Consider the following 22356-nt stretch of genomic DNA (forward strand, 5'->3'; position numbering starts at 1 on the left):
GCTGAGCACATTTTCTGAGTTTGAATGTATCTTCATAGGAATGAGTTGTGTGATCAAATTAATGGTGATTTAGGCTTCAGGGGGTTATCCTGAACAAAATACATGTTGAAATGTGTGCATAAGTCCTTTGCTTTAGGCGTGATACTCAATTTGAGTTTTTATTGCTTTAAATGCATTTTCAGGCCGAGCCGAGCACGCTTTCTGAGTTTGAATGTATCTTCATAGAAATGAGTTGTGTGATCAAATTAATGCTCATTTAGGCTTCAGGAGGTCATCCTGAACAAAATTCATGTTGAAGTGTGTGCATAAGTCCTTTGCTTTAGGCGTGACACTCAATTGGAGTTTTTATTGCTTTAAATGCATTTTCAGGCCGAGCTGAGCACGCTTTATGAGTTTGAATGTATCTTCATAGAAATGAGTTGTGTGATCAAATTAATGGTGATTTAGGCTTCAGGGGATCATCCTGAACAAAATACATGTTGAAGTGTGTGCATAAGTCCTTTGGTTTAGGCGTGACACTAAATTTGAGTTTTTATTGCTTTAAATGCACTTTCAGGCCGAGCTGAGCACATTTTCTGAGTTTGAATGTATTTTCATAGGAATGAGTTGTGTGGTCAAATTAATGCTCATTTAGGCTTCAGGAGGTCAACCTGAAATAAATACATGTTGAAATGTGTGCATAAGTCCTTTGCTTTAGGCGTGATACTGAATTTTAGTTTTTATTACTTTAAATGCATTTTCAGGCCGAGCCGAGCACGCTTTCTGAGTTTGAATGTATCTTCATAGAAATGAGTTGTGTGATCAAATTAATGCTCATTTAGGCTTCAGGAGGTCATCCTGAACAAAATTCATGTTGAAGTGTGTGCATAAGTCCTTTGCTTTAGGCGTGACACTCAATTGGAGTTTTTATTGCTTTAAATGCATTTTCAGGCCGAGCTGAGCACGTTTTATGACTTTGAATGTATTTTCATAGGAATGAGTTGTGTGGTCAAATTGTCATTTAGGCTTCAGGAGGTCAACCTGAACTAAATACATGTTGAAATGTGTGCATAAGTCATTTGGTTTAGGCGTTACACTCAATTTGAGTTTTTATTGCTTTAAATGCATTTTCAGGCCGAGCTGAGCACGTTTTTTGATTTTGAATGTATCTTCATAGGAATGAGTTGTGTGGTCAAATTAATGCTCATTTAGGCTTCAGGAGGTCAACCTGAAATAAATACATGTTGAAATGTGTGCATAAGTCCTTTGCTTTAGGCGAGACACTCAATTTGAGTTTTTATTGCTTTAAATGCATGTTCAGGCCGAGCTGAGCACGTTTTATGACTTTGAATGTATCTTCATAGAAATGAGTTGTGTGATCAAATTAATTGTCATTTAGGCTTCAGGAACTCATCCTGAACAAAATTCATGTTGAAGTGTGTGCATAAGTCCTTTGCTTTAGGCGTGACACTCAATTTGAGTTGTATTTGTTTTAAATGCATTTTCAGGCCGAGCTGAGCACGTTTTCTGACTGTGAATGTATCTTCATAGGAATGAGTTGTGTGGTCAAATTAATGCTCATTTAGGCTTCAGGAGGTCAACCTGAACTAAATACATGTTGAAATGTGTGCATAAGTCCTTTGGTTTAGGCGTGACACTCAATTTGAGTTTTTATTGCTTTAAATGCATTTTCAGGCCGAGCTGAGCACATTTTTTGACTTTGAATGTATCTTCATAGGAATGAGTTGTGTGATCAAATTAATGGTGATTTAGGCTTCAGGGGGTTATCCTGAACAAAACACATGTTGAAATGTGTGCATAAGTCCTTTGCTTTAGGCGTGATACTCAATTTGAGTTTTTATTGCTTTAAATGCATTTTCAGGCCGAGCCGAGCACGCTTTCTGAGTTTGAATGTATCTTCATAGAAATGAGTTGTGTGATCAAATTAATGCTCATTTAGGCTTCAGGAGGTCATCCTGAACAAAATTCATGTTGAAGTGTGTGCATAAGTCCTTTGCTTTAGGCGTGACACTAGATTGGAGTTTTTATTGCTTTAAATGCATTTTCAGGCCGAGCTGAGCACGCTTTATGAGTTTGAATGTATCTTCATAGAAATGAGTTGTGTGATCAAATTAATGGTGATTTAGGCTTCAGGGGATCATCCTGAACAAAATACATGTTGAAGTGTGTGCATAAAAACTTTGCTTTAGGCGTGACACTCAATTTGAGTTTTTATTGCTTTAAATGCATTTTCAGGCCGAGTTGAGCACATTTTCTGAGTTTGAATGTATCTTCATAGGAATGAGTTGTGTGGTCAAATTAATGCTCATTTAGGCTACAGGAGGTCAACCTGAACTAAATACATGTTGAAATGTTTACATAATGTTTTGGTTTAGGCGTGACACTCAATTTGAGTTTTTATTGCTTTAAATGCATTTTCGGGCCGAGCTGAGCACGTTTTCTGAGTTTGAATGTATCTTCATAGGAATGAGTTCTGTGGTCAAATTAATGCTCATTTAGGCTTCAGGAGGTCAACCTGAACTAAATACATGTTGAAATGTTTACATAATGTTTTGGTTTAGGCGTGACACTCAATTTGACTTTTATTGCTTTAAATGCATTTTCAGGCCGAGCTTAGCGCGTGTAGCGGCAACTTACTATCCTTTTGTCGCTACGTCAGCAGGGCATGTAGGTTTTGACTCGTGCTTTTCTTCGACGGGCTTTTCCTTTCCACGGCGATGACAAGGAATACACTAGGCCGCCATCGTTGATTCCCCCCAAAAAAACCTGAATCTCTTTATTTTCTTGAACACAAATTAAGGCTTTATCAAATGGATTAATAAAACTTATACAATACACTTAAACAAAATACGAAATCAGTTCCCATAAAGTACGAATTAAGCAAACACGAAGTACGGTCAAAAAAAGTTGTTGCTCCATGCCCTACTGTCTTCCTAATGATGTTTACATAAATCTAGCCTCTTAACAGACCAAAAACAGGACAACCAATGGAGCCCAGATACTTCGATGCTCCCAATAAACTTGCTCCAATAAAATATCAAATATAAACCAAACGCCTTGCATCTATTAAATTCTAATTATTCAAAAGGCTGCATTTATAATTTAACCAAATTTTCCTTATGGCTCTAACATTCCGGCCCCTAATTGTCTTTGTGAACATAAACAATTACCAAATTACTGAATCAGAGCCATGAGCTACAAAAGCAAATAACAACAATAAATTGTTCAAGAATGTCCATTGTACAAGTGACTCTTCCTGTCACGTCAGGAACTCTTTTCTTAAAGTCCAAAACAAAAAGAGGTTGGAGTCAGAGGTTACCAGCACATGACTCACCGATGGAGACCAGCCTTTACCACTGTCTCATGAAAGTGACAAACAAAATTTCACGTCCCCTTCAACCAACAAACAAAGTTTGGTTACAGGACGCAAGAAAACGCCACTGCTGGTTTTCACTCTGGCTTGGCGTACTTGTCCTTTGAGGTCCTTAGTAGTCTCGACTACACGTCCCATCATCCATGAATTTCGTAGTGCTGAGTCGTTCACAATGAGGACGATGTCGTCTTCATTGATATTCCTCTTTGGACGAGACCACTTTTGTCTCTTTTGTAAGTCCGGTAAGTACTCTTTAGTCCAGAGACGCCAGAACAAGTCCGCAAGATACTGGACCTGGCGCCATCTGCGTCGAGAGTAGACATCTTTCCTGTCAAATAATCCTGGAGGCAATGATGTTTTGGCCTTCATCAGCAATAGATGTTTGGGGGTCAACGCTTCCAAGTCATTTGGATCTGTAGAGATTCTTGAGATGGGGCGACTATTTATAATAGCCTCGACTTCACACAGTAGGGTATGCAGTCCTTCCTCATCCACTGCTTGCTGGTGTAGTATTGAACTGAGAATTTTCCTCAGTGTCCTTATCTGCCTTTCCCATATTCCTCCAAATTGGGAAGCGTAAGGAGGGTTGAATATCCATGTGATGCCTTTTTGCAACATGACACTTTGAATCATTGTGTTGTCTAAGGACTGCACTGCTTCTCTTGAGTTCCCTTTCAGCACTGACGAAGTTTTTTCCATTGTCAGAACGTATCAACTTGACTTGTCCTCTTCTTGCTATGAACCTGCGTAGCGCATGAATACAGGAATCTGTGTCTAATGAATTTGCCACTTCGACGTGTACAGCTCTCACTGTCAAGCAAGTAAAAATTACACCGTATCTTTTCACTATGGCCCTACCTTTCGATTTCAAATGGACCAAAGTAGTCCACACCAACACTTGTGAAAGGTGGTTCATCTGGTGTAAGTCTCTCACTGGGAAGGTCCGCCATGAGCTGACTTTCTGGTTTTCTATGATGACGTCTGCAGGTTACACACTGGTAGAGTACTTTCCTGACAGCTGCATGGGATTTCAATATCCAATACTTCTGCTGAACCTCTGCCAAAACATGATTTCTACCACTGTGTCCAAGCTTTTCATGAACAGATTTAAGGATAAGAGTGGTGATGTGCAAATCACTGGCCAAAATTACAGGATGCTTTGATTCCTCTTGCATCGATGCTTTGTTCAATCTGCCACCCACTCTAAGAACGCCATCTTGGAAAACTGGTGACAGCCGGTAGAGAGAGCTATCCTTTGAAACAAGCTTTCCCTCTCCAAGCATAGCAATTTCTTTGGGGAACCTGGCTGCTTGACTGAAGCGTAGAACTGCCCTTTCAGTTTCTTCCATGTCACCTTCAGAGAGGGGTTTTGTGTGAAACTTTGCCTTGAAGTCTCTCATTTGTTTTTCAAGCCTTTGACTGTCTACATTTTCTTCTTCAGAAGATTTCAATTCCTTTCTTTTTGAAGAGAAGAGTTTCAGTATTTGTTTCAATCTAAGGATCCATGCAACTGCTCGCTTTAGTTGATACCAGCTTGAGAAATGGTGAATGAGTTGATGTTTCATGTTAATGCTTTCCTCTGCAGCAAATGCATATACTGATACTTCTTTCACCTCAGGATCGTTAGTGATAGCTTGGTGAACATTGTCTGGCACTGCTGGCCACTCAGACTCCGGCTTTGATATGAAGTCTGGACCCATGGATCCATGTCTCTGCCTTGAGAAAGGCATCAATCGTCAGCCCTCTCGAAGCGTAGTCTGCTGGGTTGGCAGATGTGTTCACATATCTCCACTGTGATGTTTCTGTTCTGTCTCTAATTGTAGCTACTCGATTGGCGACAAATGTATGATATCTCGTAGTTTCATTATTAAGGTACTGGAGGACTGATGTGCTGTCCGTCCAAAAGATAGTCTGTCAAGTTAATGTCCAACTCAGTTCTTACCATCTTATCCATTCTTGCTGCTACAACTGCAGCAGTCAGTTCAAGTCGGGGAATAGTCACTGGCTTCAAAGGTGTAACTCTAGCCTTTCCCATGATGAAGGCGCAGTGAGTCTGGTTCTGACAGTTTCTTGAGACCAGGTAAGTGGCTACACCATACCCTTTCTCGCTGGCGTCTGCAAAATGGTGAAGCCGTGTTGAAGTAATTTCTCCAAAGTTGGCTGGTTTAATGCATCTTTTTACTTCAAAGGTGGTTAAGTGGTCTAAGGTCATCACCCACTGTTGCCACTGCATAGCTATTGCCTCTGGCATGTCATCGTCCAATGCATGCTTTGTCCTACATAGTTCCTGCAGAATGTGCTTCACTGGGAGGATAAGTGGAGCCAAGATACCAAGCGGATCATAAATACTGCTGACCATTGAAAGCACTCCTCTTCTTGTGAGTGGCTTGCTTTGTATGCAGACCCTGAACTGCAATGTATCTGCCTCCACACACCAGTGGACTCCTAAAGCTCTTTCGATTGGCAAACAATCATTCTCCAGATCCAGCATCTTGACTTTATCGGCTCTTTCCTCCTCATGTACTGATGCGAGCACGCTTCTGCTATTGGAAACCCACTTTGTGAGTTTGAAGCCACCAGCAGCACACATAGCCTCTAGGTCTTGTATGAGAGCAATTGCCTGTTTCTCAGTGCCAACAGATTTTAGACAATCATCTACATAAAAGTTTCTCAAAATGGTCTTGGCAGCTGTTGAGCTGAAATGTGCTTGATTGTCTTCTGCACACTTTCTTAATGCATAACTCGCACAACTTGGCGACGAGGTTGCGCCAAAAATGTGGACGACCATTCTGTATTTTTTCAACTGCTGACTGTGTTCCCTTTTGCCTGCTCGGGTGGGCTCGTGACAGATGTGACATCAGTAGCAAAAACACTTTTCTTTTCCTTGTATCTTTTATCATTCTCTCTTTTTTCCTTTTCATGCTTTTGTTTTGGTGAGGCCGGTTCTTGTATGATGCCAAACAACGGATGGGAAGCAATTTTTGCCTGTTTGTCCACAAAATTTACCACATCTGTGAACCTGACTTTCTTTCCTGACTTTTCCTGAATGTCACATGCGACTCCTCTCCATTTTTCCTTTATCTTAAATGGGAGTTTAGATATAATTATGCGCATGGTGGTCGTGCTGTCCATCTCATTCATGTAATCCACACTATCTACTGTGTTGCAGCAGCTCTTAAGGAAAACAGCGAATTCTGTCAGTGCATCTCCATCTTCTGACCTAATGACAGGCCATTGCAATGCCTTCTGAATGTAGGCGGAGGCAATTGTATATTCATTTCCAAAATTCTTGCACAAAAGACTTTTAGCCTCTACATAGCCTTTATCGGGGTTCATGTATGCACAACTGCGTACTAGAACTTTAGGCCTCCCTTGTGTGAATTGCTCAAGGAAATGTAGCCTATCTTTGTTACTCTCTGTCCTTTCTTCAATCCCGTGCTCAAAAGCTTTCAAAAAGAAACTAAATTCTAGCGGATTGCCACTAAATACTGGAATATTTATTGGTGGTAATGTAGACACCTTTTGTTGCTTCACCAAAAGTTTTGTGATCTCATTCTGTCGCTGCATAACAGTCAACAAATCTTGAACACCAGCACCGCTACCGTGATCTGTGCTAAACTGATTGCCAAACATGTCCCTCGACAGGTGAGGTCTATCACTCATTCCTGTGTCTCTATGATGCAAGGTACTCTGTGCCCGATTACCATGACCCCTTTGGCCAAAATCGTCATGTTCTGACAGAAGTAAGTGACCACAAGAGGGAGCCAAAGCGCCACTAATCGCACAGGATCTTTTGAAAAAAATGCCCACGAATAATTACTGTTCATACCGATCGCTACATACCAATTACGTCTGGTTAGAAAGCGCAGTACATTGATGAATTATACAAAAAAATATTAAAGTCCTTCATTGTTTGACGGTTAATAAAGAGCTAGTTGTCGTGGTACATTCCAAAACACACAAAAAAAATCCCACCAGCTTTAATCACTTAGTTAATATGCCTCGAATTCGAAACTGCTTGTCGAAATCGCAAGCTGTGTTTTTGTTTACTTCCACAACAAGTGGTCTCGACCGCTCTTTTGGTCTTCTTGGTGGAAATTTCTACAATTCTTTTCTTGGTGGAAATTGTAGAAATTTCCACCAAGTCTGGAACGTCGCATTCCCAGAGACGTAAATGCGGAAGCCGGAAGTGCGACATCGCATGTCCACCTTTGAATGTCTTCTTTCATAAGTAGTTCCCCCCGCTAACTTTAAACTACACTGGACACTCGTCTTTTATAAAGCACCAACTCGACTGTTAAGGACTGAACACTTTCGAGTGCGTCGAATGTAAACAAGGGTTGCGTACATACCCGGCCAGTCGAAGCATCAACGAAGTTCTGAGAGTCTCTCTTGCAAAGTTGCAGGAGGGCGGCGGCGAATCTCGGAAAGTGGGCCTTCATCGCTTGGGGGGAACAATAAGACGCTCCTAAGGAGGATTCTTGGCGGTGCTGCGTCTGACCAAACATTCAAACTATTGGTGCCGCAATTTCAAAACTCCGGAGGGAAACTGAAACTCTTGCTTGTCGATAGGAATAATGACTCACTTGTTTGTCTAAATGCACAAGTCAATTGGCGTATTTCTTTACGCGTTTATTGAACGTAATTTAAATGTTTAAAGTGCGATGTATTTATTAAGATGTTCAGGCCATTAAAGATTCATGTCCTCGTGTGTGTTTGTGTGTGTTTCGGAAACAGTAATCAGTGACCCGGATGTACAATTTTCACAACAAGAATATCGATACATCTTAAGTATTTGAAGTTTTTAATTACTCCTAAAACACAAGCGACTATCATTTTCCCATGGTCACCCAGCAGAATGGCATTAAAAAAGCGACAACCATAATTTGCTTGTGACACCAAATACCATTTATTATTATTATTATTTTTAGAGCTTTTACAAAGACTACAAAATCCTCCAGATGAGTTAAATCACTGTCTCTGTCTATTTACATGATATGTTACATACAAATGTACAAAATATAAAACATTCAAAGACAAATGTTTCACCCGAAAAGAAGAAAAGAATGTTTGCATCTCAAAACGAGAGTAAATGCTATGGGCTTGGACTGACACATCTCCGAATCGGATGGCGTACGCTGGGGTCAGCGAGTATGGAAACGGGAAGGCCGGGCTGCGGAGGCGCAAAAAGCTGACAACAGCTAGGATTGCAGACTAGACGGTGGCATTGTCCTGAGGTTGTGTTAATTTCGGGTGGGCATTGGCTGACCGGTAGCACCTGCGGGGTGTTTTCTGTACAGTACGGTGTGGAGTGAGCTGCGGCGCCTCGGCAGCCTGGCCAAATTCGAATGACAACTCAAAAGATTTCACGGCAACAATGGGAGCCGCCGACTGGAAAAGTGCAGCTTTTGTGATTTGTAGTGAGAACACTTTTCTATCTACACAACGTGTGCCTCCTGCACTGACACACATCACAAGACGCACACTTTTTTTTTTTAAACAATAATTTACTTTTTTCTTCTTTCTGCAGGTTCGTGTAACATCAACCGGGCGAATGCATCTTTGATTTCCTGTGCAAGGTGACTGAAGTATTTACAACCCGCCCGAGTGTGCAAAAACCAACCCACGCATTTAAAAGGACAATCAAAAATGGCTTCCGTCCAATACTTGTGTGTACATAAAGGTAAATATCTCTTTCTCAATGACCCCCCCAACCCCCTGTTAAAAAGCATGCTTAAAAAAAGAAGGGGAACAAACAAACATTTGGTTGTGCTCCTGTCAGTTCAAGTGAGCCCAGCTCAACTGGGTGCAGAAGAAAAAAAACAAAAAAACAACAACAACTTTAAATCTTATATACTTATATATAGATAATGGTCAGTTTAGAATTCACATACAACATGAACTCTTTGATTTTGCACTTTAAACCTGTTCAAAAGGAAAACAGGAAGCATCCGTATGAATCTCTTGTCATTATAAAGTCATTGGAAGCAGGAGGAGGACCCCCCCCCCTCCAAAAAAAAATCAGTTTGCACACTTAAGGCAACGGGAAAGCACCAATATCATTGTTCCCTAGTGAAGGTGTTTTATCTGACTGCATCGTATTTCGTCGACTGATCCGCACCGGTCACAAAGTGAGGAAATCGAGCCGCGTGCGTCACTTGGCACGTATTTTCGTCACAGTGGGGTCATGTGGCGAATCGGTCGTTGACATGCGAGGGCAGCGAGGTGACGGGCCGATAAATACTCGCGTTAAGAGCCCCGCCTGCCACAGAAGGGCATCGGAAACATCTTAACTCATTCAGTACCAGCCTTTTCCGGACCAAGTCTTAAAAGACGTTTAAAAACGTCTTTGGGAGTGAATGAGTTAAAAAGCGGGAGGAATTTGGACGAAATTGACTTCAGGAACCACAGAGGTGGAAGAGCGAGCGACCTTTTGGAAGGTTATTTGGACCAATGCCTGTGAGAAAAGCACCTTTGTAAACAAAGAAATACATCGACAAGAGTACCTGGCCACCTCCTTACTCGGGTTGTAAACAGAGAAAAATCTTCCAGTTCCAAAGATGAAGTACAAGACTGACGCTGAGCCGAGCATTTGAATTCCGACCAAACACTTTGTGCAATCAGACGAGAAGTCGCATCCTATAAATGGAGGAAAGTAGCATAAGATGACTTCAATTGGGCTCGCCATTGAAATAAAGGCCTTGGGCTGCCACAAGATGGCGCCAAAAGCCCTGTAAATAGGAATTCAGGACCGTGAACGCAATTTCATTTGATATCGCTGATGATTTTGATCCAAACCACAAAATCTGTCATGTATTTGCGCTGTAGGTTGTGCCAAGTGAGCTTCAGAGCGCCGACTCCAGCGAGGAGTCCAGGTGGTCGTCATGGTGACTGGCGCTGTCGCTGTCGCAGCTCTGCGCACTGGAGTAGTTGGCCGCCTCCTGCAGCCTCAGCAGCATGTTCATCTTCGGGAAGGCGCACAGAAAAGAAAATGGGAGTTGATTATTGAGTCGGGAGAACATGGGAGAAAAAGCGCCCAAGGGTCTCCCTACCAGGGGGTCTCCCTCGGTGTCGCTCTGGGACACCTGCTTGGACGAGGCCCCGTCCTTGGACGAGCTGTAGCCGTCGTAGCCCACGTCCTCGGGCCTGAGCTGCAGCAACGACTGGCCGTCCTGCTGCTGCTGTTGCTGCGGCTGCACGGGGGCAGCGGCTTGCCACGGGTACGTGTCGCTCACCCACTTGGACGGGTCTTCCCACGCCGCCCTCTTGCCATACAGCTGCGGGGCAATCGATTCATCGGTCAATCGACAAAAAATCATCCATCCATCCCAAAGCACCCTGGGCTCTTTGGCCCCTCCCACATGTGATCACTCCAACAGGAGGAGGGAGTCACGTTGCTTCTTCGGGCTGAGTCTAGCTAGGACGGGGGGGTCCCGGTGATCCACATCCCCCAATTTTGGTGATCATCATAAAGGGTCTGTGAGTCATACTTTGTGTGGTCCCCCACTCAGGACCTGTTTGCCATGGGTGACCCCGCCTGGGACATAAATCGCCAGACACCCGAGTCCCGAGAATCAATGGGACACACAAACTTCTCGAGCGAGGAAGGGGTCGACAAAATAATTGCTCACCTGGAGTCCTTCTCGGACAGCTTCCAGCAGGTAGGGGACCAGGGAATAGTTCCAAAGGTCGGTGAACCACACCCGCGACCCCTCCTTATCCATGGGACAGGACAGGAAGAGACGGGGGCCTATGGGGAGAAACCAAATCGAGCAAATTTGATTTGAAATCGTTTTGGAACCCATCTGTTGTCCGCTAAATGCGCTTATGTGTGTGTGCGGCTGACCTATCGTGACATCGGAGGAGCTGTGGGCCTCCAGGAAGCCATTGAGGTGCTGCCACGTCTTGGGAATCCAGTCGATGATCTTAATGAGGTCGTTGCTACGCACGTTTTTATGGATCTCCGTTTCAATCAGCTTCCGTCGCAGGAAGCGGCCCAGGAAGCCCTTGACGGGCTCCGTGTGGTTGGTGCACAACACCCACCTGTGAGCGGAGGACGCGGGGGAGAGAAGATCCGCTCATTAAAAAGGCGCTCTAATGACGCAGATGAACTCTCGTCAAGCTTTTGACACAGTACGGTCAAATATGGGAGATGTCAGACACAGAGAGGTGTGAGAGTTCAACGGTGGCGACAAACCTGAAGTTGTGATGCAGTTCGAGGTTGGGGGAGGAGGACACTCCCTGGTTCATGGTCCCGATGACATACGGGCTGAAGCAGACGACAAGGTCATGAGGCATCATTCTCAAATCCAAGTCTATTTTACGTTCAAAAAATTTTCACGGCACATCACGAACCAAAACTCTCATGACATTAAATTGGCTGACCAATCAATTTGTACATTCGGGTTTTTATGCAATTTAGGGCTTGTCCTGAAGTGTCACCTGAAAGCCAAATACAGTATCCCAAATTTTTTTGTGAGTAGTGCAATGTAGTTTGCATAGATGAACAAAACTTTATAGGCCACGACACAAAAAAAACCTCCTCTCATCCCCTTAATAATTATCCGACAAACTTACCATTTGTGGTACTTGCAGTTGAGGAAGCCGTTGAAGATGTCGCTGAGGGAACTAATATGGTGGAGGTTGTCCAGAATGACCACAGTGGGGAGCTTGGTGTCTGTGCCCTCGGAATTACAGCGCTCCGCGAGGTTGGACAGATAGTGACGCAGGTCCTAGAAGAGGAAAAGCGGAAGAATGTAGAACTATGTTTGTAGAACTATCCCAAACAAACGTTCCCCATTGGAATGAATGGAAATGCCTTTAATCCGTTCCAGTCTCCTTTTTTTCATCTGTCCTTTAATTTTCTTCAATCAGAAAAATGTGCTTGCATGCTTGTTGTCTTCTACCGGCATGCGTACCTTGCTGGAATTCTGGTCCACGTTGAAGCTGGCCACGTTGTGCTCGGTCACCTCCTGGCCCATTTGGGAAATGATGAACTCGGCCAGCTTGGCGGCCAGGAAGGATTTTCCGGTGCCGCTGGGGCCCGAGAGGATGATGCGACGGTGCTCCATCAGCAGGTTGAGGTACCGCTGGATGATGGGCTTAGGGATGAGGGTGTCGAACACCAGGCTGTCGATGCTGCTGTCCTTGACGCCTACCGGGGGCGGCAAGGGGGGGCGTCAATGTCGCACCGCAAGCGTTTGGCTTGGGCCGTTCATACCTTTGAGGTTGACCTTGATGACGTTGCTTTCGCCCACCAGGTAGCCGCAGGGCAGCAGCTCAGGCACTTCGGAGGAGTGGGCACGGACCACCTCGCCCATCCTGTAGCAGACGATGCTGTCCGAGCTGAGGCCCAGACTGGTCACCGGGTCCACCCGAAATACGTACTCCTGCAGCGTGCCAGGGAGCAATGGGAGTCACAAAGCAACCCGTTTCAAGATTTTAACATAATCCACGACACACAAACGTAACCAAATACTGCCCCCGAGGACTATTGTATCATCCGCTTCCAGTTTACCTTGAAGAGGCGTCTGATCACCCCATCCAGGACGTCCCACTTGGTTTTCCCACTCACACCGATGGAGCCAATCAGGTACTCCTGCATTTGCGTTCCCTGTTGATGACATCGACGCAGGGCGCTAAAACCATCTGGAACGTAAAGCGCGCTAACGGGGAGATTATGACGGTCAACCGCTAACCTTGGTCGTACTCGGCCCGCTGCTGATGCTGACCACGATCCGCACGCTGCAGCCTTCTTTGCGCAGGTTACCCTCGTAGCTGTCGTCGAGAAGAATATCTGAAGGCCAATGACGACATGAGTTAGCATGCTGTTAGATTCTCCGTGTGGTTCAGGAATTATTTTCAAGTTACAAATGCAGATTTCGTGTTCTTCACTTTGGACAGTGTTACTTAGTATTTATTTGGCATCCCGACACCACAGGGCTCCGTGCCGAGGCCACTTTTACTCTAACGCCTCACTGCTCTCGCTCATCCCGCCATCAAATAACGAGGTTGCTCCTCGGAAGAGAGCTTTGCTTATTTTAATTACGGTCTGCTCGCGAGAGGAAGCAACTCGGCGACTTCTCAAAGGGAAGTTAAAGCGCGTGGTAAATGTCAAGAAAAATAGCGGTTAATCCACAAAATCTGTTCCGATTGGCATTTGAAGATTGCCAGGCAAACGTGTTCTGTTTCTTTGGACAAAAAGATCAACGTAAACCAACACCTCGGAACAAATGTCAGGGTGTCAAAGTTGATCGGGCCTGACGCTTCTGCGCCGGCTGAGGCTCAACTGACCTGACATGATGGTGTCGGTGATGTTGAGGTTGTTGAGAGAGAGGCCCAGGGACTGGCGTGAGGAAGACGAGGACGTGCTGGAGGTCTCAGAGGGCGGTCGGGCCGTCTTGGCAGGAGTGGCCGTCGGCGTGGCGCTGCCGCTGGACTTGAGCCGGTCGTTTTCCGCTTTTAACGTCTCGATCTCATTCTGCTCATTTGAGGGAGACAAGGATAGGCATGTTTTGGAAAATTCACAGTCTTGATGTGGCGGGGAGCAAATCTGACACAATCAATCATTCACAGCCACTCAGTTTTTATTCTTCAAAAGAGCAAATGAAAAGTGACTACTTTGTGGCGTGCCAGCTTGCCGGCTGTACGTGAGCCTTAAATCGCTGTCTCGGAAGTACTGGCTCTAAGCCCCTTTTTGAACATCAAGGCTCCCTTTTGTGGTGACGCTTAAGTCGTCGATAAGAAGCCTGACGTGATTCCCCAGATCACAAGGGAGACATTCGGAGGCTTCTGGAGACACTTAGGCGAAGCGTACAACACAATCATTGAGCCTGTGCTTCTCATGGGAGCAATTCTCAGTGTGGTGCACAGACTCCCTCTAGTGGCAGGCAAAGGAATCACTGCCGTAGTCCATCCAGTTCAGTAGCATTTAATTTTGAAATTGCATTTAGTCTCAAAGAGTGTTTTCTTTTTGATGAAGTGCGATTGGAAAACCACCGAGCTGGGAGTAGGTTTCACGATACCTCACCTGCATGCGATTCATGGCTTCCCTGATCTGGTCCAGGTGGTGGGCCGAACTCAGCGCCTCCAGCCGGATGTCGGTCAGCTTGAGCTCTTTCTCCCTCAGCTCGTTCTTGAGCTGCAGGATGATCTCGGCCTCGGCTTCGGTGCACTCACACAGCCTACCGGGGAGGGATGGGGGGGATGGGGGTGAAGGAGGAAAGAGGAGGGTGTCATTTGGGGGGTGGGGTGGTCCAGAATGAAGGCTTGAAAGGAACTAAGGGATGTGGGAGCAACAAAACTTGCAACGGCGAGTGCCTCGCTTCGTCATTTGGCACTAATTGTGCGAAAACTATGACATGCAAACTGCAATAAGGAGCTGGTGAGATGAACAACCATATTGTTTGGCACTACATTTTGTTATTGTTCTCAAACACACCGCACGGTCGTCTCAAGATGCAACCGAGGTACTCTGAACACACCACATGCGCCAAACAGATATTTGTTTGCAGTGACTGCAGCCTGGTTCTACTTTCTGAAAGACTTTCAGTGCAAAGTCACAAAAAAAACACACACACACACACGCAACTTCCCAGCCAGTTACCGGGATCGGTGCTTGTAGACCACGTGACCGTTTAGCTTTTTCTTTGGCATCCAAACGGAGGAGGACTCGCTATCGCATAGGCACTTGCTATGCGCGGCGTTGGAAGGGAGCAGGGGGTGAAAAACGTTCATGAAAAGGACGTGGAAAGGTGAAGGAGAAATAAAAGAGGCGAAATAATAATGAGCATTTGGAGAAAAAAAACTAAATAAGGAGAGTGACAAATGAAGAAAAAAAATAAACAAAGCAGATATGTACAGTGTACAGGCGAAAACGCTGCAATTGCACATATCCACCATAAGATGGCAGCAAAGCATTTAGCGGCAAAACCCGACATCAAGCATGTACGTAATCACGAACCCATGTTACATAAACGCGGTCAACTTGCATTTAGCCAATTCAGCGCCACCTTGCTAGCTTCTAAAAAAAGATTCGTTTTGATGCCCGGGTCTTGTTTTGGATCTCAATGGATGGTGGAGGCGCGGCAAACGGGCGAGGAAGCTCACTCGGTGGCTGAGGGCGACGAGCGCAGCGTGACCACGCTGCCCTGCCGGTTGTCGTGCTGCAGTTTGGGGGAGGACGGCAGCGAGTCGCTCATCTCCTCCGCCTCGTCGTGGGCCGACTGCGACTTGGTCTTCTTCTTGCTGAAGGCGTGCTTGAATGAGCTGCGGAGCTGCGTGACACAAAATGAGGGGACAAAGTGTGTCACTGATGCAAACGAGCTCCTCGGTGAGAATTTCGATCGGAGATCAGGAGGATAACGCCGTGCTGTTTTTCCAAGCAATGCTCACTGCTGGTGGAGGAGGTAAGAGGAAGGCAAATGTCAAGGCTGTAAGTAGAGAATGAAATGAGGGCGGGAGAGGTGACTCAGCATTTTTTATTATTATTATTATTATTTTTGCTTTCTAAAAATGAACAGGCAATGACGGGGGCAGCTGTATCCATGCTGATGTTTCCAGAAAAGATAGAAGACAGGCTACTTTTAGAGGGCAAAAAAGGGAGGGGGGGGGGTGGACTGAAGAAAGGGAGATGGGGTTGGTGGGGGACCCACTGCACACGTTCAAAGGACACAACTGACCTGAGCTGGGATGGAATCAGCCACCTGAAGATGCAGAACGCACACATACGCAGAGACACAGACACACACACACACACACACATGCATACACGCCAGCTCGCGTTAGGGAAAAAAACTGAACTGGAGTTGTCCACACAAGTCAGACTTGATACGACAGGCGTATATTTGTGGAGGTGCGCCCAGGATGGGACGTTAGACCTCTTGGCAGAGGTTTGAAGTCGATTGAAAAGAGGCAGAATTGAGCTTGTTGAGACCCAGCGTACGTTGCCGACGACGAGAAAAATATCACAACATACCTCAGCAAAGGAAAATGTCACGAAAAACCAAAATATGCCGAGATACAGGAATGATCATATCATTAAATTGATTAAAGCCTTTATTTTTTCGACATGTCACCCGTACCAGCCAATTCTAGACTAAGTCTGAAAAGACGTTTAAAAACGTCTTTGGGAGTGAATGAGTTAAGATTAAGATATCCTTTATTTGAATGCGTTAACAAATACTTTTTTGGGGCGGTGGGGGGGCAGTAAATTGATCATTTTCAGGCCAATTAAATGCAACTGGATAATTTCACCTAATTACCCCTCGTGACCACGTGGTTGAGAATCACTCTCGGTGTACTTGGAATTGGAATCATCAACCTCTTTGTCTCTCGTGGTCAGACAAGGCCATCGGCTCCTTTTGCATTTTCCGTCGCGGCAGTATTTGTACAAATGAATCATTCATTGCAGCTTTAATTAGGCGCTAATATGCATTTTGTACTAATGAGCCCAATTTAGCAAGTGCAGAGACTGCAAAGTGGCTTTGGCTGAGTAAGAAAGAAAAAAAAATAAAAACAGCCACCACGGAGGCAACAAAAGAAGTTAAAGGTCCACATGGGAGTCGTTCTTTAAAAGAATAAGTCCGTATCGGGGGGGGGGCTGAGGGCGGGGGTGCTTTCAGCCTTCCTTTGGGTTCATGCATGGGATTAAGAGCCTTCGAAAAAGCACTTCCACAGTCGCCAAAGTGTTTGGCACTTCGGCTTCGACTTCTCAACTCGCCCCAGGGAGTCAATGGGCACTTATCAACACTCGATTGGGATGTTTAAAAAAAAATTGCGGGTCAGCTGACCCCCGTTGATAATAACTGTCACCTAGCAACCGCGATATGATGAGTATGCGCGCGTTTGTTCCACCAACCCAGTTCTTCTTCTTCTTCTTGTTCTTGTCCTCGGCATCCTTGCCCATGCTGCCCATGCTGGAGTGGCTGGCCGCGCTGTTGATGCTTGACATGCTTTCGGATGAGTGCTGCCGTCTGATACGCAGGTCTGGGGGGGAAAAAAAAGCACAGAAATTCTGATTGGTATGGTACGCCTCCAAAATTTGAATTTGGGGTCCCCTTATGCTGTTAAGACTGTTATTTATAATGTCCGCCACAATCTCATCGAAGACATTTGCAATTTGTGTGGCTTAACTGTGAACTTCCACCTCGACCATTGTTCCATGGAAGACTTATACAGCTTGCAGGTGCCAAAATGGTTTTAATGGTAAATACCGTATTTTCCGCACTATAAGGTGCACGAGAAGCATTCAAATTTCTCAAAAGCAGACAGTGCGCCTGATAATCCGATATGCCTTATATATGCAGGTATATGGATCAATATTCGGATTTCTTGGACGTCGTATTTTAAATGTTGTGTCAAGCGCTTTGTTACAGCTGCAGCTTGATATAAATAAAGCTGAATTGTATTGTATTCCCTTTAGCGTAGCTCCATCTAGTGGATGCCTAATGCAATCACAGCCACTATTGTTGCGTCTATTCTATGCGCCTTATAAGGCGGTGCGCCCTATCTATGAAACCAGTTTTAAAATAGGCCATTCATTGAAGGTGCGCCTTATACTCCGAAGCACCTTATAGTGCAGAAAAATACGGTAAACAGGTCTCAAATTGAAGTGAAAAAGCTTGAATAAAATATGTATACATTATTGCTTTTGGGGGTGCCCTAAAGCTCACAATCAGTTCCTGAGTTTCCTTATACCATTAAGACCCATCCTGGTGTTTTAGCTAAAAGCAAAATAGTCATGATTACCTTTATGGAAGTGATCCGGGCCATTTAGCGCCACCTGTATGGCCGTCTGGGCGTCGGTGTTCTGGGTCTTCAGTGACTCGATTGTTTCCCTCAGCTCGACCAACTCGGTCTCCTGACAAAGGAACCATGAAGCACGATGAAAAGCACCTCAGCGGTTTTGGTTCTTCTTAATTAGAAGGGAGTAGTCGTGGACTCCCCCACTCGGTGCGGAAAAGCAAACGCCCACGCACCTTCTGCTCGGCCGTCATGGTGAGACTCTGCAGGCGACACGTCATGTTACTCAGGCTTTTCTCAAATGCGGCCACCAGGTGAGACTGCAGACCCGGAAAAGACACACGAGTGAGCTTTTTTGCATGAATTAAAAGATGACAAAATGAGATTCGGATGTGAAGTACGGAAGCTTTGAAGCGTGAATTGAACAGAAGGTGGCCCGTCGCACACATTCCTGATGCTCAATGAAGCATCCCCGTTGCTCATCATTTTACTTTATAGTCATCCAAACAATGTTTAGGAGCAGGATTACGATTCCCCGAAGAAATTTCTCCTTGACAGCGGAACATTCGGAAGCCGGATGTTTCAGACAGTTGAGAGACAGGCGGCGGATCAGAGAAAGGCCACGTTCACGGGGGCGACAGGGTGACGTCGGACCATCTGCCCCCTTTGACCTGCGCGTTGTCTCGCGGGTTGTTTGCGCCCCCTTTCGTAAAAGTTTCGGATATTTGGAAACAATTACAGTAAAATCAATCATTTCAGCGGTTTCTTCCACCATCTGATCAACGTCACCACAGGACCGATTATCTGATGTGTCTGACGTTACGTGGCTTTGGTGGTGTGGAAAGAGTGACCCCCCCCCCCTCTCCACACACACACACATCCTTCCCGACATGCTCAGTTCCGGGACTCGATGATTGTGATTAGATAAACGACCCGGAGACGCCTGTCAGAGCCGCCGTGACTCTGCGAAACGTCAAGCAATGACAGGAAGCAGCTTGCGGCGAGGCGAGGTCCAATCAAATAATTCATCTCAATTTTGCCGGAGGTGACTGAGGAGAATGCTGATAGGCAGCAGATGCTAAATCTGTTCCCAAAATAAAATTATTCTATTTTTTTTTGCGCTTCTAAAATCAAACATTCTGAAGTGTTAGCTTCCTGACAGGGCGGAGCTAGACACGCCCGAAGAGGCGTTGCCCAATGGCCGAACAATCTGTCTTGTTTCTCGAGCCCGTCCGCGTCGGGAGCCGTTGGCTGAAGTTGATAAAAGGACCGACGCGGCGGCGAGAATGAGGTCAAGTTATCAGCATTAGCGCTGCCAGGACCACCACGGCAAGAGGCGCGGGTGGAGAAATAACGAGGACATCGATCACACCGAGAAGCACTTTTCAGTGGCTCGCGGTTTAAATAGGCTGCGTCCAACGCCACTGCAAGAAAGAAGGCTCCGAAGAGCGCCTGGAAGTTAAAGACGGTCGACTTTTTAAAAGAAGTTGGGCTCCCCCTAGTGGCACGTCAAAGAATCACTGCCTACAGCGCAGTTGTGGTTTAACTTTTAATACATTTGTTTTATATATATATATATATATATATATATATATATATATATATATATATATATATATATATATATATAAATAAATTATATCAAGTATTTATAAAAATACATGATATAAATATATAAACAAGAGAAATCTGGAATTTCTCCATTGCGAGACAAATAAAGGTTTTCTTAATCTTAATCTTAATCTTAATAACTCATCTTGTGGACAAAAAGTGTTACTTTTTCGGGAGGTATTTATTATGAGTGCAATTTGAAGCAGTGTAAAAATGTGTGGTGGTAATTCTTTTATTTTGGTAAAAAAAAAGAATAATGATAATTGCCACATGGGCGGAACAAGAATAATGACACCCCCTCACGATGATGCAATTTTTAAACGAGGCGCTTCAGTTCCACACAATTCTTGCGGGAACTCTGCGCAACTTTTAATGATCGGGAGTCACAAAAAAAAAAAAAAAAAAAAAGAAGAGATGAGCGGCATTGAGTCATATTGTGGATCTCTTCGAATGTAAGCCGCCGTTCTCCTTTTTCCTCCCCCCCGAGTGACACACTTCATTTGTCCTCATCGCCCACTCCTCTTGCCTGCGTGATTCTCTCCGCTCACTTGACTTTTCGGGAATCATTGCTCCCCCCCCCCTCCCACCCCCAAACAAATCCTCGGCGTACGCCGGGGAAAACATCTCATCTCCAAACACAAGAAAAAAAATAAAATATGCGGCAACCCAAACCAAACACGCAAAATTATTTTTTTTAAATAAATATTTTTTTTTTAACAAAGGCTCGATGCATTTGTGGAATTTTCAAAAGGCTTTGTCGGATGTCTCCAAAGATTACTGTTTGCTCGCGTCGCGCAGGCAAAGCTTTGCCGCGTGAGTTATCATGCAAATCCCGGTTGCGATTTGCAGGTCGACAAACTCACATTGGCAGCCAGTTGGGACGTCAGGGTCGCGACCTTCTCTTGGGACGCGTCCAACTCCCGACGCAGTTTCCTGATTTGCTGGTTTCAGGACAAAAAGAGGAATTATTCATCTTCAATGAAAAATATCCGGCAGCGTCCATTTTGATAGCGTTGATGCAAAAAAACGACAACATGCTGACACCGTGTGCGGAAAAACAACAACAACAAAATTGAACATAAAAGGGTAGGGGATGGGGGAATTACCGTGGAATTTTGAACTGTTTGGCCCTTGATTGAAAAGAGAAAAGTCAAAAAATTAACACTATTTCGCACGCCTCCAGAACACATGATGAGACAGAGGTTATTACAGGTCATGGTACTTTGGTGATCACGGTTAGGAGTTAGCCAAGCAATCGACGCTCCTAAGAATGGGTCAAATAGTATTTGCAAAAATGGCTCATTTATTTCATCTTCATGACGGTCAGTGCAAATCACCGCAGGGAATTTTCCGCCACATTATTTGCGTATTATCATAGCATATGTCTACATTAAAGTAGAGAGTAAATTTAGTTTGACAAAAGGCGTAGCTGTATTTGCCATTACTGTTTGATCCAGTGTTAATGAAAGCAACAAAAAAAAGAAAAAATATAAAAATACAACAGAGATCAGACGACAGACAAGAAATGTGGAGAATAACAGAAAGCTCATGACAGCAACAGAGCGCAAATATGATGCGTGCGATTTTGAGATCGAGAGGAAGAGCAGTGCAAAAACGGCGACCTGCGGAGAACGAAACTGGAAAAGCGATGCAACATCAAGTTCAACTATCGCGGGTGGTCCATCGTCTGCAATGACATCCCTGCATGGTTGGGAAGGGAAGGGCTCGCCGACAACAGTCCCGACTTCGTCAAATTCAGGTTGCGGGTTACGTGGGTAGAATTTTGTTTGGGAATATTTTAGCATGAGCAGATTTCTTGTCGATGTGCAAACCAACTATCTATTGTTTTGCTTTGACGGACAAATACACAAACACATACACACATTAAAATACGACAAAGAGAAAATAGAACGCAGATTGAAAAAAATAATAATAATAAAAGGTCAGCCACCAAAAAGACATTTAAACATGCATTTTACTGAAAGATTATGAGACAGACTGAAACCAGCAATGCAAAAATAGAGAAAATAAAACACCATTTGCTCAACATGAGTGCACCTTCAGAGTTGTGCAAGTGAATGTGAAGCGGAGCATGCATGCCGTCGAAACTCTCTTACCTCCGAATGTGCCTTCTCCTCTGTCTGTTCATAAAAAGGAACACAAACAATCAACATTATATGCGTGAAATAAGCTCACATTTTAATTTACGGGGACTTTCAAGGGATGGAAATCGGGCCTACACATTTGACTCATTCACTCCCAAAGACGCTTTTAAATGTCTTTTCAGACTTGGTCCAGAATTGGCTGGTACTGAATGAGTTAATTGGGTGGGGGCGGGGGGACAAAAACACACCAAAGAGCTTCCACCTAAGAAGAACACTTCTTTGGTGAGCGTTATCAATAGATTGCTATCAAACTAATTGGCACAAGCATTTCAAAAGAATCTTGTTTCCATAGCGATGGTCGACTTTAGGAACTCGGGTTACTTACTGCGGAGTATAGCGAAGATGTGCTGGACACCAGTGACAAAGAAGAGCCGTGGACTGCAAGGACAGAAAAAAAAGGGCCTTTACTGAACCGTTCCCATTCATTCTAATGGGCGGGGTCAACGAGAGAGTGCGCCGAGGACC

General features: G+C 44.8%; 1 protein-coding gene and 2 long non-coding RNA genes across 23 annotated transcripts in view; 2 read left to right on the forward strand and 1 right to left on the reverse strand.

Moving 5' to 3' along the window:
* Window positions 1-10005, forward strand: part of LOC127594221 (uncharacterized) — an 82131-nt gene extending 72126 nt beyond the window's left edge. For 6 of the 8 annotated variants that reach the window (XR_007960623.1, XR_007960622.1, XR_007960624.1 and 3 more), the window contains one exon: window positions 8111-8327. This is a non-coding gene — a long non-coding RNA (uncharacterized LOC127594221). Of the gene's footprint in view, window positions 1-8110; window positions 8794-8903 lie in introns of those variants that run through there. The other 2 variants (XR_007960626.1, XR_007960628.1) reach the window with 2 other exon arrangements.
* Window positions 8259-22356, reverse strand: part of nav3 (neuron navigator 3) — a 195271-nt gene continuing 181173 nt past the window's right edge. For 7 of the 14 annotated variants that reach the window (XM_052056076.1, XM_052056077.1, XM_052056074.1 and 4 more), the window contains 22 exons: window positions 22217-22269; window positions 21844-21867; window positions 20833-20856; window positions 20590-20667; window positions 18352-18435; window positions 18122-18233; window positions 17232-17359; window positions 16054-16077; window positions 15482-15648; window positions 14979-15065; window positions 14403-14556; window positions 13667-13853; window positions 13072-13169; window positions 12891-12986; window positions 12594-12762; window positions 12292-12527; window positions 11951-12105; window positions 11571-11642; window positions 11220-11416; window positions 11005-11123; window positions 10426-10650; window positions 8259-10338 (listed from right to left, as the gene is read on the reverse strand). In XM_052056076.1, coding sequence (XP_051912036.1) covers window positions 10219-10338; window positions 10426-10650; window positions 11005-11123; window positions 11220-11416; window positions 11571-11642; window positions 11951-12105; window positions 12292-12527; window positions 12594-12762; window positions 12891-12986; window positions 13072-13169; window positions 13667-13853; window positions 14403-14556; window positions 14979-15065; window positions 15482-15648; window positions 16054-16077; window positions 17232-17359; window positions 18122-18233; window positions 18352-18435; window positions 20590-20667; window positions 20833-20856; window positions 21844-21867; window positions 22217-22269 — 2609 coding nt within the window. In that variant the 3' untranslated portion in view covers window positions 8259-10218. The remainder of the gene's footprint in view (window positions 10339-10425; window positions 10651-11004; window positions 11124-11219; window positions 11417-11570; window positions 11643-11950; window positions 12106-12291; window positions 12528-12593; window positions 12763-12890; window positions 12987-13071; window positions 13170-13666; window positions 13854-14402; window positions 14557-14978; window positions 15066-15481; window positions 15649-16053; window positions 16078-17231; window positions 17360-18121; window positions 18234-18351; window positions 18436-20589; window positions 20668-20832; window positions 20857-21843; window positions 21868-22216; window positions 22270-22356) is intronic. The other 7 variants (XM_052056072.1, XM_052056079.1, XM_052056068.1 and 4 more) reach the window with 6 other exon arrangements.
* LOC127594247 (uncharacterized) lies at window positions 15614-15947 on the forward strand. Its single transcript, XR_007960653.1, has 2 exons — window positions 15614-15780; window positions 15895-15947. It is a non-coding gene; the product is annotated as an uncharacterized LOC127594247 (long non-coding RNA).

Source organism: Hippocampus zosterae, chromosome 21 (assembly GCF_025434085.1).
Source record: "Hippocampus zosterae strain Florida chromosome 21, ASM2543408v3, whole genome shotgun sequence".
Classification (NCBI taxonomy): domain Eukaryota; kingdom Metazoa; phylum Chordata; class Actinopteri; order Syngnathiformes; family Syngnathidae; genus Hippocampus; species Hippocampus zosterae.